Source organism: Taurulus bubalis (genome assembly GCF_910589615.1).
Source record: "Taurulus bubalis genome assembly, chromosome: 9".
Taxonomy (NCBI): domain Eukaryota; kingdom Metazoa; phylum Chordata; class Actinopteri; order Perciformes; family Cottidae; genus Taurulus; species Taurulus bubalis.
Window position 1 is genome coordinate 20,991,079 of NC_136597.1, and position 19,692 is coordinate 21,010,770.

The following is a 19,692-nucleotide window of genomic DNA, read 5'->3' on the forward strand; positions in this document are numbered from 1 at the left end:
GTACTCACAAGCGAGGAGGCTTGCCCGTTTTTCAACAAAAAACAAAAAAAAACAAAAGCTCATCTTTCTAAATATAACATGTTTATTACACTGCTGTGTCAGTTTGTGTTCAGTAGCAGTTAGACACAGTTGTGGGTTATCTATTTGGTGATTTATTTATGTGAATTAGTCAGAGAAATATATGAGTGGTTAACAATCGGGAACATGTAACAGCTTAGGTTGATGCTGCGCATCTCACTTAGAGTAGAATGTTTTTGTTACTTACTGATACCAGACACAAAATGTCTCTGCAGCCATGTTGAGGAAACAACATCCTGTATGTAATGTTTTAGATCTCCTCTCTGCAAAATAAGTGATTTCTCTACATTGTAACGTGTCTGACAAGGACACGACGCCATGCAGATCAACTGCTGTAGGTCAAAAGGCTTTACATTCGGTCATCGAGTTTTCTTTTGGTTTGGTGATGCTGAGGAAAGGGATCTTGACTTTCAAGTTCACCCAAAAACATGAATGATATGTTCACACAACTGGCGAGTTCGCCTGTAGCTTCATGTCACCGGCTTCCATTGAGAATGAACCGTGGCCTGTTGCTTTGTCGCTCGTAATGTGAACACGTCGTAATGAGGATCAGGGACGCCTTCACAACAGCAAGGAGCTTCATGCTAAGTTAAACACAACCTTAATCCTTGGCGTCGAGCCTGCAAGCCCATTTGAAACCATTACTTATAAAGTTACTGACAGTTGCCTCTGTAACCTCATCCATTGACTGGTTTGGCCTTCCTCATTACCGGAACTGCCTGAAAAACAGCTCCATTAGCAATATGATGCAAATGAATATCCATTTGGTTCCTTTATGAGGAGCACTCTATACATCCCACATTGGTAATAGACAATTGTAAGCGATTAGCCATAATAGAGAATGTAAACAAAACAAAAAACACATTAAAACCCCTTTCGCTGTCAGCAATAATGTACAGTAGCTTAATCAGACGGATGCTATGGTATGTACAACTCAGAGGCGCCAGCTAAATGAACATTGGGTAATCATTGAGGTGGAATTGCAGAGCTCTCAGTTTAGTTTACATTTAATAAGGTGAAGTTACTAAAATGGACATACAGCATTTCTGGAGAATGAACTCGTATTGAAAAAGGTCCCCAACAATTTCTGCGTCAGCGTTGGAGTGAAAACAATTCACTTTTTAAAGAAAAACTTTTCCATTAGAGCTGCAACTAATGATGTCTTTCATTATTGATTAATCTGACAATTATTTTCTCAATGAGTTAATTCATCATTTGGTCCTAAAAGTGCTGGTTTTATTCAACCAACAGGCCAAAACCCAGGATATTCAGTTACACTATCATATAGGTTAACACATAACATATGATCACATCTTTACACGTGTGAAATCAGTGTAAACTTGGAAATAAATGATCAATCAACTAATTCATTGAATAAGGGTGCAACTGAAGATACATTTCATTATTGATTAAACAGCCAATCATTCTTCAATTAATCAACAATTAGTTTGGTCTATGAAGTGTTACACCATTACAGTAGAAAAAGAAAAGCAGCAACTCCGAAACTAAGGAACTATTGGGCATTTTTGCTTGAAAAATGACTAAAAACAAGAAATTAATCAACTAAAACTACTGAGATAGATTCTCTGTAATCCATAAAATACTGCAACAGACAAAGCAGCTGTTGGTGCCAGACTGTATGTGAGCGATAGCATGGGAGGACCAGGTGGGCAGACAGTAGGTACATCAGAAAAGAGGTGTCAGTCCCAATCTTGCTTCTGCAACTGGTACTCTGGCAGCTGCCGAGCCTGCGCTCGTGCAGAATCTCTGGTCCGTAGCAAACGTTGCAACGTCCTCACTGAAAGCTAACAAGAGATACGGCTAATCACTCAGAGTTGGCTCTTGGCCAGCCATGAGACCCGGGGTCTTGCCATCATATCTGTCCTCCCTATTTCATGAAGTTTAAGTAGATCCTCTGAATAAAACTCTTTTGCGGTTGGGCTTCTTCCTCAGTTATCGGCAATAATATTCACATTTGCTGAGTTGTTAGAGCAAGTTAATTCCCATTTCAATGGCTAACATTTAATTGTGCTTTCAGGGGCAGAGAAATAGAATGTGTCAAAGTGAAATAATTGGCCCAGGGATCTGCAGTTGTTCTAGATTACACTCTCCTGCCCTCTTTCCGTAGCTGCCTCACTATTCCCAGAGTGTGAACAGGAGCACCAAACAGGGAGGAGTTATTTAACAGGCGCTGCAGCACAAAAGGGATTTAATTAGTCCCTAATGCTGAATAAGTGGGGAAAAGCTTATGTGTTTAATTAAGGTAATGTCATTTTTTCAGGGTTTTTGCTGTTCTTACCTGTAATAAAGCAAAGGAGGTCTGTTCTCATTAACAATAAAGGAAAGAAAAAGCAAAAATGCTAAGCAAGCAGTAGCAGCAGCAAAATTTTAATATCCCCCTCCCCCCGTTTCTTAAAATGTTTCAAGTTGGTTTTGTGATGTTTTGTTTGATAAAACAGTCGTGACTCTGACCTGATGCGTGACGTGGTACTGTACATCGTATCAGCTCAACCTTCAACCCGAATAAATAACAATTAAAGAAAAAACAACATAAAAAGGGATGTGAGGAAGAGAGCGCACATCTGTTTCAGTCTGTCAGGTTGTCATGGTAACAGTTGCCTTACAGTTGAATACCCACCTGTACACAGAAGCTCTGTAGTGGTTGATACCTCACGTTTTGGGTGTGGTGGTGATGATGATGATGATGATGATGATGATGATGTGCACCACGTTCTGTCTATGTATTTACTACTAGATAGAATGATCAGTACCGTTTTCAGTTGGATTGTTATTGCACTTGTTGACTTTGTATTGTCACGACAGGGAGAAATAAAGTGTTATCTTTTCCAGTGTGTTTAAATCCCTCTGCGTCAGGTGCTCTTTGGAAAGAAAACACTGCTTTATTTTACTAAGCCCTCCATGGAGGCCAGAAGCAGACAAAGGTCAGTAAAAGGTTATTAGAGTCTAGATAACTATAACTGAATTTACCAATGAATCATACCATTTTTAATTACAATGGAGTTGAAAACTTTGGTTGGAAATATAAATAATAATTTTATTTTGTCCTTTACCTATATATTTGATCAACTTCCACCAGCTAATTATAAGTTTAGCTTTGTTTGCGATATAGGCACACAATTTAAAATCCCAATCTAAAAACATCATATTATGTTTGTAGCGCATGTAAAACCCTTGTTTGGATGCTTATTACATTCTTGGACCTGACAGAGATTAGATATATGTTGCATTGTTCATCATTTCAAACAAGACGTTTCAAGTTTAACCATTTAACTGGATTTAACGGATGCTTTTTGGGAAACGTAATGCTTGTGTCATATTTTTGGGAAAATGGTCGGCTAGGGTCCTGAAGTGCAAATTTCAACAAAAAGCTGTCTGCCCGGCATACATACTCATGTCAGGGTTTCATAAATTCCTTGACTGTTAATCATAAAAATGAATCAGGAAAACACAAAGGTGAACGTTAAAATGTCAGCAGCAGCATCATGTGGTACATTCACTTTGTCACAGTCAGAACACCCTGATGAAAATAAAACATGTTTTCAAAGCCATTGTTAGCACTGTAATTATATTATTAAGTACTCATATTGGTACACAGTACATTTGGTCCCAGTCTAAAAAGAGTCAAATCTACTCTTGCCTCTGAGTTAATAATTCAGTATTCACGAAATAGAGTATTGTTTACTCTATGTAGTGTTCATATTTAACTCTACATGATGATATATTTACTAGAATTAGATGAGGACCCGTTGTGGGCGTCGTCACGCTGTTTTACTCCAATAGATTTTATGCTGAATATTTGCTCCTACTCTAATGACTACGGCTAGTAATTACGCTCCAAAATTATGAAATATTTTTCCTTTAGAGAAAAATAATAGTAACTCTGGGGCACTCTGTATCGGCACAAACCCAAATGTAAATACTTGTACTTGGTCGAAAGAAAAATGTTATTGGCGCATCCCTAGAGGAATTTAAAGCTAAATAGGTGTGCCATGCCTAGTTATAGTTGATATGGTCTTGAAGTTAGTATTTTTTTAACTGATGTGAGGTAAAAGAAAAACATTGACTCAGAGTTATTAATGTTTTCAGTCGTGTTTTTGACTCGACTGAAAACCTTTCACTGCCTTTTATGAGTTTCCGGGCTCGATAAGCCTCTGAATGAACTGCGTACTTTTCTATGACCGATCAATACACCACGAGATGATTCATGCGGCCTCAAAGCACTGACCCTTCCCAAGGCTGACAGAGCCACATCCAAAACAGGCCCACACAAGAACATCATTAAAGCAACGAGGTGACGGTGAGAAAGAGAGGCTGTGTCAGACCTCCAGATTACTTCAAATCAGACACCTGCTGCTGCTCGCTTGCGTCAAAGGCCCGCGGCAGCCAAGGCGTTTGTTACCACGTTGTCAGGGTCCCCTTGTGCTTTCCTAATGAGCTCTGACTTCTACTTTCTCCCCACCTTCATCCACCTCTGTCGATCATTCTGTCAAGGTTCAGCTTATCAAACTGCTTCCTCGCTCTCTTATTTACTCCTCCATCTGTGTCCTCCTTCTTCTAGAATGCCAGTAACCAACGCTCTTCCCATCTATGTGCATATGAATACAATTGCTGCCATCCATCTCCATTTAAAAACCGTTGTCTGGATTTCCACATCCTGCTGTTATCGAGGAGCCCGAGATACATCCTGCCAACATTTATCTATTAAAACTCCATTAGGCCTCGTCTCTCCGATGGCCTGTCTGCTCAGGCCAGATCTTCTGTGGCAGTGACACCACATTAAGATCCATCTGAAGAAGTCAATATTAATGTTAATGTTTCATGCAGTCCATTTAAACAAGCCGTTTTGAGTGCTCAAGTAATGCTGGAGTGGTGGACCACACCTAGTCGATCCAAAGAAAGGATAGTGCCAGACCAAAGAAAGATTTTAGCTATATATTGGACAGAATGATATTAAAGTGATGTTATTGTCCAACAAAGAGAAAACAAGAATAAACTTCTTTCAACAGCCCATCCGGATGGTGAACTCTGACCTGCTATATCCTCGGCCTTGTCCACTTACACATTGTTTTTTAATGTTTTTCACACTTGTCTAGGGTGTTGCAGTAGCACAAGGGCAGAAATAAATACAGGTAAATAAAGAAAAGTTTAAAAAAAGATATAGTATAGTAAAATAAAAATATAAACTATAAAGGATGCAACTTTAAATTACAAGGCAAGTAGTATACATAAAGTACCCATGACCAATGTTCTCCACTGTCTCTCTCAAGCAAAATGAGCAATGGGGAAAAGTTTCATACTTAAGTGACCAAAAAAATTAATCAGAATTTCTTTTTAATCAGTATTTCCCAACCTTTTTGGTGTGGCTCATTTAAAGTGTTTACTTGCACACTTTTGTCACAGTTTGCAAGTATATGAGATGTGAGCAGTTTAACCAAACAGTGATTAGCCTTTCAGATTGATTGATTAATTACAGCAGTTGTTTAGAGGTCTGAAGGTCCCCCCATTGTTTTACAATCAAATGTAAGATTAGAGAAGTCAGGAAAACACATTTTTGTTTTTCATGGTTTTTTTCCTATCCTGTTGATAACCGCACTGCCACACAGACGGATTCAGTAAACTTCATTAACTTAATATTTATTAGTCATGAACAATATTTTGTGTAAATTGGTTTTGTAGTTTTCATTAGAGCCACGTCAGCTATCTCACATGGAAACAGATTAATTATGTAAATAGTTCATATTTGATCTAACAACAAGCTCAACACAACTGAGAGATCGAGAGTAAATAATAAAGTGAATTCCCCCATAACTGCAGGGAGTATAACACAATCACCACGGTCCACATGATTTGGAGCAGCAAGCTATGATACATCATCAGTGCAGAAAATAATTATTACGCATACTAAACTCTCAAAAATGCAACGCTTTATCCATGAGTGCAACTGAATGTGGGATTAATGACACAAGGAAACAAGGGCAGTTAAGATGTAATTGATATGTTGGTATGAAGAATAGTAAAATAAAGCTGTCACACAAACCCATTGCTCTCAGTTTACATGTTTCACTAATGCTCATCTGAATATGAAATGTGTGGAGAAAATGTAACAAAAGCCATACTGAGCTCCCCACGAAGCCAATATTACAGGATTATAATTATGTGAATGAGCTGTGTGAAGTCATGCTTACAGCCCTGAAGCCACAAAATACAGATCTGGCTTTCCATGAGCCCTCAAAATAACAGCAACAAGAGAGCAACAGGGAAATATACACAAAGCCAACTCAGCCCCTCGGATTCTTAACACTCAAACATGTGTATGTCCCCACCATGTGACTAGACAGCATGGACGCATCACAATGTAAGTGCCAACACCAAACAAAAAAAAACAATGTCACTGTCAGCCACTTCAAAAAGGTAATTTACAATTAATACTGATAGCAATGCTGTCAACCAATTTAATTACTGCAGCATTAAAGTAGAAAACAGAACTCAAAGATATAACGTAGGATCTGAAAGAAAAAATTAAACAGCCAGTCTCATAACTGATTGATAATCCCAAGCATACAAACACCAATTTAACAGAGCCAACACATTAATTTATAATGTTCATGTAAGCCCAAGCAGCCAGTAGTTTTTTTTTTCCTTTGTGAAGTTCTCTTTATATATCGATCATAGTGAATCAGTGGAAAGAGTCGGCGGCAAGATGGTGGCTACAATAACGACGGCTAACCTCGCCCAGTCGTAAAAGGGTGCGTTTGATATATTATAAATTGCAACTTGACAAATACAGATCTGTTTAACCACCCCACCTCTAGCTTTTCTATGTGAGCTTGAGGAAGGGTATAAGGGATTAATTTTCTCCTCATTCATTTCGCAATGCCCCCTTTCCGTCTGCTGCCATCACTTTCCGACTCCCACTCAGCATGAGGCGGTTGAAATGAGGACAAACCTATAAAACGAAGTGTGTCATTTCAAAGGTTAAAGAAAGTTAATTTGAGCAAATAGCATTATTTGCTCAGAAAATAACTTTTTGGAGCAAAAAAAAAAAACCCAGTTTTTTTCTGGGTGGATTTTGTATGCAATTATTTGACTTTCTGTCCATCGGGGACTTATCACTTAAAAACTCACTGTTTTTAGTGTCAGCTGCACAAGGCACAGCTCACTATGAATACTGAGCATGGGTCAAATGCAGAGGACAAGTTTTCCCCAGTTGGATCTGTAGTTGTAGCATAACAAATATGGGTAAACATAATTTAGTTTAAATTATTCTTCATTGTATCCTCCTGAGTAACAGCACCAAAGAAGAAGTGTTGTTATTCAGTATAAGTCATTAAAATAACAATAACACACTCACTCATGGGAGAAAATAATAGGCTGTGTATTTTTTATGTATTAATTTGCCACTAATGTACACATTTTTTAATGGCAGAAACTGGTGTAAAATTCAATTCAACTTAAAAAATATCTCAGGATATCATTCACCATCTTCAGTTGAAACTTAATATGGCAACATCTGATAAAAATGTGTTTAAGAATTTCATATATTTCATAAAATGTATTAAAATACAAAAGAAAGTATAACTTCTTGCATATTTTTTTGTGAATACACACATAGAGCCACAGTATATCTTTTCATAGATTAATTGAAATGATTGAGTGCCGATTGATTCCCCTTCTATGGTGTTAATACACACAGTACGTCCTCACGAGCCTCCTGCTCTAATGAGTGCACTAGAAACATATTAGTAAGCCCCATAATGATTTTTAATTGTAGAGGCACACATAAAATGCTTCTTATTCTTTAACACTGCAGAGAAGCTTTGAGAGTCTGATTTTGTGGACACATCTCATCATTTTTATGTTGAGTAATGTACAGTGTACGAAATAAGCTGTACAATTACATGTAACTGCCTTGAATACATTTCAAGCACATTTAATTTTTATGTATTATTTATTAATGATTACTAATTAATTACAACCCTCTTAATTATTTAGGTTTAACCCTCCCATGATGCTGTCACCTCTGTGATAACTTATACCACTCATACAGCAGCTGAGTGATGAGAGCGCTGCTGCTTCCTTAGCTCTGCTCCGCTTTCCATCCACAGAGAGATGCATCTGTTCGGTGTGGCAAGTTAGGCAGACATTACTCATGTTTCCTGTGAACATTTTGGACTGACTCCAGTGGGTTTGCAGAGGGACATCATTTATTTTCGACAATTTGAGAAATCCTCCGGTGTGGTCACCCCCAGACTATAAAATATACTCACCGTAGCATGAAATATGATTTAATGATTTATATAACATTCTCAGCCCTCGCTTAACAGGCAATATAAGTTAGGTATCTCTTTACAGTGACTGTTTTACAATGTTGAGCAGAGGAGAGGTGGATTCCTAATGAAGGCAGAAGAAAGTGTTGTTTCTGTTGGAGCAGCACCGACTTAATCCCTCAAACGTTTATCCTGAAATGTATCCTTGTTTGTTGTGATGGATTAGAAACTGATGACAGGCTAAGCTGTGACCTTTTTCCTGACATGTGTACAGTGGCTGAAAGACATTAGTCGCCCTTGACTTTCACTCACATTGTTGTGTGTCTTTAAGATAATCGCAATTGCATGTCAAAGCTACACATGTTTGCACGTACAGCACACACATTGTGATTTATCAAGCTTGTTTCAATATTTTAAACATTGTCACATCCGTGCCAAACATTGATTCAGGGTAGGATGCTTAAACGCACACTATTAACTCTGAAATAAAACATACAAGATCAATTAAAATTGGCATTTACAGTACAAGTCATTTTGAAAAAGACATTTATCACATCAGGAAAGCAGATAATTGGTGATGCTGACAAGTATGTCTGAGACAAGACTGTTACCATAGATAAAGAAACAGATAAAGTATGTTGTACATTTGCAGGAATATTGTTCAATCCATGTCATTTACAGAATATATTTGAAGGTGCAGTAAATAAGCCCATTCATGTCCCATTTGCACCGAGGTTTTAGCCATTTATTGCAACAATAACACACATTTTATTCTTTTCAAAATATATTATCAAGCTTCGTACAGACTGTCCCTGAGCTCAAAACCCTGTGACTGTACCTGAAATAAGAACATACATTTCCCTTAACAATTAGATACAAAACAATATGAATATAAAACTCAGATGAGGTGAATAAAGTTACACAAAAGGCAGTATGCAGAAATATGTAATACTATGTATATAGACCACCTCATGTTAGAGATGACAAACAAACATGTATGATTGAATGGAATATGTATGAAATACAATTTACACTTGAGAGGCCATGAAATGCAAATAGACGGCACTTTGTTGTTCATTCATGGTTTGGTCGTGTTCTACAATGGGTTTTGCTTTTCATAAAGCAATGTGCAATTTCATTTTCGACAAACAAATCTTGTTTACTATCACTCGGGATGTGGAGTTCAAGGGGTGTAAATTGGAAAACAGAGGATAAGCTATTTTGATTTCATAATACTTTAACTGCCCGCTGAAATGACCAATTTACATGATGAACAAGAGCAACACACACCTCGGCGTCTCTGTCTCTATACAGTAGCTGTGTTTCCATCCGACTGCCAAGCCAATTTTATGCAAACCTTTTGAAATGTCAGGGGAAATAAAATGTGAATTTAGAGCATTTTCCACCACAGTGGTGGGAACGAATAAATTGGCTTCGTGAATGTCAACAAACACATCTGCATGAACACTGGGTGAACTGAATAAGAAGTGTGAACGTCACTGTGGTTACTGTTTATAGTTCCTTTAACCTCGAGACAAAAACAAAGAAATGCACGCTGCAGTGTGCTAATACACGAGCTAAATCCACAAACCTAAACCTGAGTAACAGTGATGGTTAGAATACATTTCTTTCCAACAAAGAAATGGCACATCTTTCCAACACAAAGGATAACAATTTGGATTTTTCCAGTTTTTAAATCTGCAAAAAATGCTTTGATGGTATCACATCTATTGTCTGTCTCTGATTCTCTGAGCCTCCCTCCATCGCTGCCTGACGCACCCTCTCTACATGTGTGTGACATTGAGTTGTGAACAATTCAATGGCAAAAAAAGAGAGAAAATGACAAAAATGACAATAGCATTCACAGAATAGAAAAAGAGGAGGTCACAGACTGTCAGCAGGAACACAAGGAGGAAGCAGAGGACTACATTCACCCTGTTCATTGAGAAGTGTCTGTTAAGAACGATGGATTTCTATAGCAAGAATTAAAAGTGCCATAATCTAGCAGTGTCACACTGAGAAGGAAATACAGTGAAGGAAGCTGTAGCGGAAGAGGGACATAACACCGGGTTACACAACCACACCGTATACATTTTGACTGAATGTGAACCAATTTGAAAACATGTATTAAAAAAACTGGCATTACCACCTGTTGTGTGTCTCTATCAACAAGCGTCAGCGTTCACATCTGTTCAAAATGTTACCACTTCATCTTTTTATCCTATCAGACATTTGTGTAAAACTATCATAATCAGCATATGAATTATTGAGTTATGGACAAAAATGTGTTTTGTAAGGTCACAGTGACCTTTGACCACCAAATTCTAATCACTTCATCCTTGAGTCCAAGTGGTCTAAGAACAATCAACTTCTCCCTCGACGTGATGTACAGCATTCGTAACAGTTTAGAGACGGAAGAAACCACAAGCTGGTCGAATGCTTCACTTTTCTTCGGCTCTGTTTGTATCCCTTGAGTTCCTCTTCCTCTCTCATTTCCCTTTGTGCTTCTTGAACAGGGCGTACAGGACCTTCAAGGTGGCGGTGGCGTCCTGTGAGACGATATCTGTCACACAATCGGGAGACATTTAGTGGGTATTTATAATGCACCTTCAGCATCTACCAAGCCACTGATGCAGTGAGGATATGCCAATGCTTTTTTTTTTTAGCAGCATTAGCAACATTAGCTAATAACTTTTCTCACAATCTATGCTAACAGGTCAGGTGGACAAAAACATAAATAAAACATTAGATGGACATTAAATCAATACGTCCTTGGTGAGACGAGATCCCAACAAAATTGCACTCTGTTGTAAGATGCACTTACTGAATGAATGTGACATTAAGATCGACTCCACCACTGGCTAACCTAATTAATGCACGCAGCGCGCTTCTGCTTTTAGACCCTCGGTGCTGGGATTCCTCATTCCATCACTGTAATTATGCCAGTAATTAAAAAGACACAGAAAGTGAATTAAATTAGTCACTTGCTCCTGGCTTAGATTAATTGTGCTGGTCCTAACAGTAACAGTTTTCCGTGTTGAGGATTTGCTTCACAATTACAGGCTGCCAGGCAATGTTGTGGAGAAGCTCTAGCGAGTGTGATTCGAGCTCAGAGAGAATACACAGCGTCTTGTCAATAATGGTTCTGCAGGGAAGGGAGGGAGCTCCATTTGCTATTGATTGATTGACACACCTAGATAAGTCGGCTGTTCTATTTTACTCTTCTTTTTTGATTGATTTAATCAACATGGCCGAAAGTGGACACCCAAACATTACACCCATGTGTGATTGTTGACCTCCATCTCATTCCAAAACCATGAGTCCTCAAATGCTGATAAAAGACTTCTATAACGCTTCTACTCAGGATGTATTTTAAAGCTGGCTGCAGGGATTTGCTCCCATTCAGCCACAAGTGAGGTCGATGTTAAAGTCCCAAAGGTGTTGGAGGGTGTTGTTGAGGTTCAGGTTCAGGGCTCTGTGCAGGCTAGTCAAGGTCTTCCACAGCCAATGGGGAAAACAACATTTCTTTATGGACCTGGCTTTGTGTCTGGCATGGTCTAATTTGTGATATTTATTTCAAAAACACAGCATGGGCTTCACAAGGTCGATCCCTGTCTACCTCCACACCCCTCAGATACTTTGACTATTTACTCTTGTGTTATTTTAGTTATTTGATTGCGTTTTAAAGGAATTACACGAGTGTATCTAATGTTCCATGGGGAAACATTTATCAGGCAAATGATCTGATTCATGACCTGAGTTATTTTCCTCAATTAGTAGTCGTTCATCTCAAATAGCTTAACTAATTGTGAAGGGGTACTTTTACATTTCCTTTGAAATAAATTCACCAAAACAGTCAGTTTCCCATGAACCTACACCCACCTTATTAAACCAAGGAGAAAGCAATGCAGTGCTTTCACTGGTGTATGAAAAATTCGGATGAATGCGCGCACTCTCACACAAATCTATGCCACAAATCATGAAATTCGGGATTTTACGGTGGAAAATCTGATAACTGTTGAAACTGACAAACACAAAAATGTACGACTCCTTTTTATAGTCCACAGATACAATCATAATATTTCTGGGACTTGTTTGATAACTGGGTGATACACTAGCTGTGCTTATGAATACAGATACCATATCGTCTTCCAGGCACACACACACACACACACACACACACACACACACACACACACACACACACACACTAGATATAGCCATAGCGCTCCCTGTGTCTATCAGAGTGGCATCGGCCCCTTGAGACTGTCTCCCTCTCGCCGCGCCTCTCTAAATGAATGATGATGACCTCGGACTGAGACAATCATCCGCAGTGATCGAGACACTAGTCACATATTCCGCAAGCAATTTCATCTTTCCCTCCAAAACACTGCCAAACCCACAGAGCAGTGGAGATTAAATCAAACTACCTCCGCTTGATACCTGATATACAAACAGATTTGGCCGTTTCCGTGTCACGGATAAATGCTCTTGATAGTTGATATCATCCAGATTAGTTTGACATTGTTGTCTAGGAGCTCTGGTGTTGTTCTGTTGCAATCATCACACTTCTGTTTTTTGTTTTTGTTTTTTTCCCATCCTCAGTGCCTGGCATTTTAATTTGAGTTTATTCTGTTGTCAACAAGGCTGAGTGTGTATGTTGTGTGAGCAGTGGGTGTCATTTCCTCACCTTGTGGATCAACACTGGACAATTGAAGGCCTGTGTCATTAAGGAGATCCAAGGCCAAGGTCACGTTGTGAAGCTAGAGGTCAAAGAAATTAAAAAAAAAGTCACTGTGTGTTAAATTATTCATAAACTGCTCATATCTGTAATAAAAGAGTCATAACTTTTTGATAGACAAGTCCTATTACTTCAAGTAAAGCGAGATCAACTATATCATTATAAGTGACACAGAAGTAATTATGCATCTACTTTTATTATAGGAATAGTAAAATATCCATTTTATCATATCTAATATTGTAATAGCTATAATGTTGGGTCAGGTTTCAGCTCATTATCCACCATGCTCTTGTGGGAAATTAGATTATCTCAAATTACACATTTAAAAAAAAGTTGTACTTTTAATGCAGTCTGGGCATATCTACACTTAAAAGAAATATCACTTTGTAATTGAAATGGGAAAATGTCTCTTCTGACTGGTTGATATTAGCATCACCTGTGAGCATGTGAGCATGTGTGCGTGTGTGTGTGTGCGTGTGTGTGTGTGTGTGTGTGTGTGTGTGTGTGTGCATACTGTACCATCTCAGAGGGATTGACGGGAGTCAGGTTGAAGTTACAAAGCGGGACACAGAAGCCTTCCAGCTGTCCGATCAGCAGCAGCAGAATCACGCCGTCAGCGAACTAGACAGAAAGCACACCGGAGATTGGAGCCCGTCTAAGGAAGATGATGTAATCTCAGAGGATTGTGAGTCTATTTTCTTTTTTTTTTTTTACAGGAAACCTCGGAAGTGCTCCAAAGGTGTTTCACTGTTGTTGTTTTGCTTGTTGTTTTACCTGTTTGTCCATATCAGCCACCTGCAGACCCATGGACGACATATTCTGGTTCACAAAGTGTAAGATGGCCTGAAAATGGACCCAGTTTGAAATACAAGGTCATATTTTGTCGACATATTAATTCATATAACATACATATAATTAAATAATTCGTAATAATCCTTATGAAGAACCCTGCTTGAATCAGTTGATTTATCGATGGTTGCTTGACAAATTGACAAATAATTGGCAACTATTTTGATAATCATTGAAGTCACTAACAATTCATAGCCCAATGAAATCATGAATCAATTAATCAAAAATATGATTAGCAGATTAATCAATAACAAAAATAGTCACCTCAAGCCCTATTTTAAATTGCTTATTGGTTTGAATAGTCTGATTTAATCACAAATACTATATACCCGGGGAAAAATATATTTCCCATTTGATAATTTCATGTATCATTCATCATGTTTGATCTCAGGTTTAAAAGTTAATTCCACAAATAAATGATAGTTATTTACATCCTGTCTTTACACAACGACATTTGCTCTCTGACTGCTGGTAGAGCTGCGACATTTAGCTTTTCTTCTCCTCTCCTTGTTATACCTTCTTCACCGTGTTGACCTTGTGAGCCTCAAGTTTCAGCAGTTGCTCGATGGGATCCTCCCCTGGGTGAGCAGACAGACAGAAAGCTGTGTTAAAGTTCTCGCAGGCTGAAATGCTGCTTCAGTGACATTCAAAATGTCAAGTCGGCTCAACCTCCGACAGCTTTTTACTAACTTTCAGTCTTGGTTTGGGAGTCTGAGCCTGCATCCCTGTTGGAAAAAGACACACAAGATTATAATAAAAAAGCATGAGGTGTTTTTCTCACATCTGCAGAATCACACAGGACATAAAGCTGTTCACCTCTCCTCTGTCAGGACCTCCGTCTGTACATCCGATTTGATTCCACTACTGCTCACCTGCATGAAAATGAACCAAAAGGAAGAAGCAATTACACAAGGTGTTTAAGAAATGGAGCAGGAAAAAAAAGAAGCTAAAACTTAAGCTGAAACTCACTTCCACAACCACAACTTCAACCGTCACATTCGGTGGCAAAACCAGTTCAGGCTGGAACGCTCTCACCATGGCAACCAGCAGATGAATAGTGGCCAGAAGGTCTTTCTTGTGGATGACTGACAGGCGAACAGCAGAGAACAACACACACACACACACACACACACACACACACACACACACACACACACACACGCACACACACGCACATACACACACTCACACACACACACTCACTTTGTGAACAGGAACTGAAATTGGAACTGAAATTTAATTACTACTGAAAACTTTACGTCATAATCATAAAATCAAACCCTGTTTTTGATCCTATTTATAGTCTGTTTTCAGCAATAGCCATTTAATTCATGTACACATTCTCCACAACAGCAATGACGTTTTCATTGATCAACAGTCCAGCAACACTTACACACACAATGTGAGACTGACATAATGCTCTTTATGCTACAAGTGTGGCTGGAGTTTGGACCACTTCATACTTTTCTTCCCCACTCCATGTTCTTTAGAAGAAGGTGAATTGGTGCCAGAATTGAAGCTCAAGCGCAAGTTCAGTAAGGAAGACATTAGTTACCCGCTGGTTCGTTCAGGAGCCAGTCGGTAGGCTCACAGCGATGACTCCATCAGCTGATTGGGGGGCGTGTATGTTGAACGAACCAGCTTGGCAGAGCAATTCTCTAAACCAATCACAGCGTTGTTGTCTAACTTGAAATAGTTTCTCCACAGGGCTGTCAGTTGTCATATCAGCTCTAACCGATGCGACCCTCCGTCACCCCGGGCACCGCCAGTCAGCAGTCGGTCCTGCTTTATTCATCGACGGGTACAGCAACTCTCGTCTTCTTCTTTGTCTTCACCACCACCAGTGTCTGGACTCCAGGGGGGGATTGTGCGGGCGCAGATGTCAGCATCACTACCCCTTGCTTATCCTAATTCAGGATGGAGTCCAATCGCCAAAGACTTTGCACAATTTGATTGTTGCACAATTTGATTGTTTGCAATTGTAAGAAATTATGTTTAAAACTCGGCAACCAGTCTCTCCTGATTGAAATGCCCACGATGCTTAGTGGTGGAGTCGGCCAATCCCATGCTGGATTCAATTGCCTATGCAATACGCACATAGGGATTCACAGGAAATGATGCAGCATGTAATTATATTAGCATTAGTCACTGTTTATTTTTCTGCAGCCCAATCAAACATTTCCTACGACTGCTGCTTCACATTAAAAGCATGCAACTTGTGCAACATGGGGTTTCATTGGGAAGCAGTTGCAGGAAATGCAATGCATTTGAGGTTGGTGCTCACCACAATCTTTTAAAACCAAAAAAGACAATGGTCCTTTTTGGCACTTTCTTTTTCAGGATCAGTTTACGTGACTCAAACAGAACCCCACCGCGTTCATCTCCACCAAAATCCATCACAGTTGGTGTAAGCAAACGTGGCACCCTTGAGCTAGCACTGAATCCCGATGTAATTTCGAAGACGTTGCCAGAATGGAACATTTGTTCTCTTCTTGCTTTCGAGCCCAGTCAGCTGCATGACTCACGTTTGACGTTCCACTTGATCCGACTGCTGTCCTGCAGGCCCAGTCTCCCGTCCAATTCCTCCAGGATCAGTCCCAGCTTGTGGATCTGAGCAAGGCTGGTCAGCGCCATCTCCTCCACAGACACGTGCACACCGGCCAACCTGGCTGTGGAAATCAGGCAATTGTTATGGTTATTATGTATGATATCATTATTGTTGGTGGTGGTAGTAGTAGTAGTAGTAGTAGTAGTAGTAGTAGTAGTTGTAGTAGTACAATCATCATTATTAAAATGATTAGAATTATCATCATCCTTTTTTATATTATTTTATTTATTTATTTTTATGATAATGTTTTACCACTGACTAATTCTGCCACCCCAGGACTATTTTTCGGACTATTTTTTCACCCCCAGGACTATTTTTCCGACTATTTTTTCACCCCCAGGACTATTTTTCCGACTATTTCTTTTTCATTCTTTTCTTTCTTCTTACCGGTCACTCCCGGACACTCATGCCACTTAAAAATACACTTTAACTTAAACCCACATGCCACTTTAACATACACTTACATTAACGTTATCTGCTTGTCTGTTGTTGTTGTTGATTGTTGTCTGTCTTGTCTAACGTCTCATGTCTAACATATGCACCTTCCGCCTAGAAAAATTCCTTGTTTGTGTAAACATTCCTGGCAAATAAACGGTTTCTGATTCTGATTCTGATACTGGCAAGGGATTTGTTTTGGATATTATAAATGACAAGCTTTTAGGTGAACTACAAGGGGAAATATTTGTTAATCTTCAGATTTAGATAATGATAAAGTGGAAGTACAGCGATGATGAATGACCACACTAGCCTTTCATACAAATGTGCATTAACTCACACAGCAGGTGATGAAGCACCAGTCCATCGTACAGATCCTCCTCCAGACTCTGAACCACTATGTGCTCCGATTTCAAAGTGCTATTGATCCAATAAACCAGTGCCTACCAAAACACAATTTATCACACAGTCAGCTACAAACACCAGACGCTTTCATCTTCTTGCATACATTTTTCTGTTTCCAACGTGCCAAATGAAAAACAGCATGAAACCTTGTTTAAAAAAGAAAAAGAAAATCTCTTAATTGATTTTCAGAGATAATATGATCCCGAAGATGGAAATAATGACAAATACAAAATACTCCCCTCAAAATAACTGGATTTTATTTGTTTGCCCTGCCGACTCCATAAATGAGACATGCCAGGCTTATTGCGTTATTTACTCATTCACTGCTGCTTGCATGAAGCACTTGTGCTGCCTTATTTTCCAATCAAAACCTTGTTTTTTAGTCGGATCCAGCAGACTCTCTTAGCTGTCTCCCATCATCTCTGATAATTATGTTCATTAAAATTTCACCAAACCTTCCACCTCTCTCCCTGTGTCAGATATTATTCATGCTCTTCACTGCACACATATACATGCAGGTTCTGTAATGTATTTCCTGTGTAGCATTCATCTCCAGCCCACTCAGGAAATACTCCCTTTGTAGTCCAGGATGAGCTTTGGTGCTGCAGTAAATGTTTAATCGAAGACATAGATTTCAGACAAAACTCTATATGTCGATATCAGGAATTCATCTCTTACCTCCTTTAGTTTTTCTAGTTTGGGGTCTTTTAACGACGTTGGCTGAATGAGCTTCTGCTTCTCTCCTGTGTGAATATATTTACAAACAGCATTGGTCAAATGGTATTGTTTCTTATTTCACCACCTTTACATGCTTTATTTATGTGATTGACAGCTCTATTATCATTTCTAGCACTTGAATTATTGTATTTATTAAAAGACAACAACATTGTGGTTTCTCATTAACAATATACACACATTTCCTTTTTTACAAAGGCATCCCTGACATGCATTTCTTGATGGAACTAATAATGATCCTGACATCCAATGGTTTCCATTCATTTCCATATGGGAAGAAATTAGCCTGAAACTTGCATAAACTGTGTAGTAAATCACATTGAACATTCAATCTACATTATTTGCAATCAATCTTAGATTAATGTGGTGTAATAATGAAGTTTAAAGCTGCACTATTCAATGTCTTTTTTTGGTTTATGCGTTTTCAATTCATTGTTTTGGTTTTATGGCCCACAACTTTACTGTTTTTATCCACTCTCAACAGAGTTGTTTCCAGATGCACAGTCTTTTGAGTATACAATTCTCTCATTTCTTCCAGTATTGACAAGACGAATGAGTACAGACACTAATACTTATCTCAATGTACGTATGTTAGTATTGTATCAAGACAAACTAAATGTATTACACAAATCATGATTGACTGACCCTGAAAAGACTCGACGTCCACAGTGTCTTCCTCTTTGTGATACTCAAAAATAGCCGCCTCCATCGCTTCTCCTCAGGATGAGGTATTCAACACCTGAGAGCAGAACCTGCAGAAGAACAGCTTGAATACAAACCATGCACAAAAGAATGAAGAAACACCTTCTCCATCAACCTGTTTGTCAGAAAGTTTCTCTCTCTCTCTCTCTCAACAGGGGCTCTGTGAGTGTCCTCAACTATAATTTGCTCAACTTCCAACCGCTACAGTGAAGCTACTCGCTAACCAGAAGTGGAGGATGCTGATCGCACTGCCAGGCAGCTTACTGTTGCATGGAAATCAAAATTTCTGCTTCTTGGGTGCAAAGAAAAACAATTTATGCTCAGCGGATTTCTAGAGTTGGGTTTGTTTTATAATTGAGGATGTTAGGAAGTGTCTCAAAACACAACTGAACTGGCCAAAAACTGAAAAAGGAAGATGTTTAGTTTCCTCACTTCCTTTTCTTGTTTACAGCGGCAGGCTCAACAGATCAAGTTCTCTATCCCCTCCACAGATTTGCAGGGCTGCACCTCTCTCTCAGATTTTTTTTTTTTTGTGGTGAATTACACGGCCTTGAGACAAAGCACAGCAAACACAAAGTAACACTGACACAGCAGTTGTGACCTGGAGTGTGTCAAACTGTTGTTTCCTGGATGTGAAGAGAAAAGCAACCGGTGAGAAATTTACTTTTCCTGTGTGTTTTACTGTATGTGTGTTGGGCTTCCTTTTCCTGAGTTTGACAGTCACTTTCAAACAAGGTCACAAACAAAAAGCCTTTTTCAAAGAGCTTACCTTTTGGCAATCTTTTTAGAGCGACTCGACAGAATCGGATGACTTCTGCTGAATTTAGTTCCTTAACTGATGTTTCCACGGA

At 39.0% G+C, this 19,692-nt stretch overlaps 1 protein-coding gene across 1 annotated transcript; it reads right to left on the reverse strand.

The window, feature by feature from the left end:
* Positions 1-10,803: 10,803 nt before the first annotated feature.
* On the reverse strand, positions 10,804-18,848 carry parvg (parvin, gamma; the record flags this gene model as incomplete). The annotated part of the gene is made up of 12 exons (XM_079223216.1): positions 10,804-10,929; positions 13,057-13,129; positions 13,627-13,728; positions 13,882-13,950; positions 14,473-14,534; positions 14,647-14,681; positions 14,773-14,828; positions 14,926-15,041; positions 16,482-16,625; positions 17,340-17,442; positions 18,083-18,147; positions 18,785-18,848. The coding sequence occupies 12 exons, from the start codon at positions 18,846-18,848 to the stop codon at positions 10,856-10,858; spliced, it is 963 nt and encodes a 320-aa protein (XP_079079342.1). The 3' UTR covers positions 10,804-10,855.
* Between the last annotated feature and the right edge of the window lie 844 nt (positions 18,849-19,692).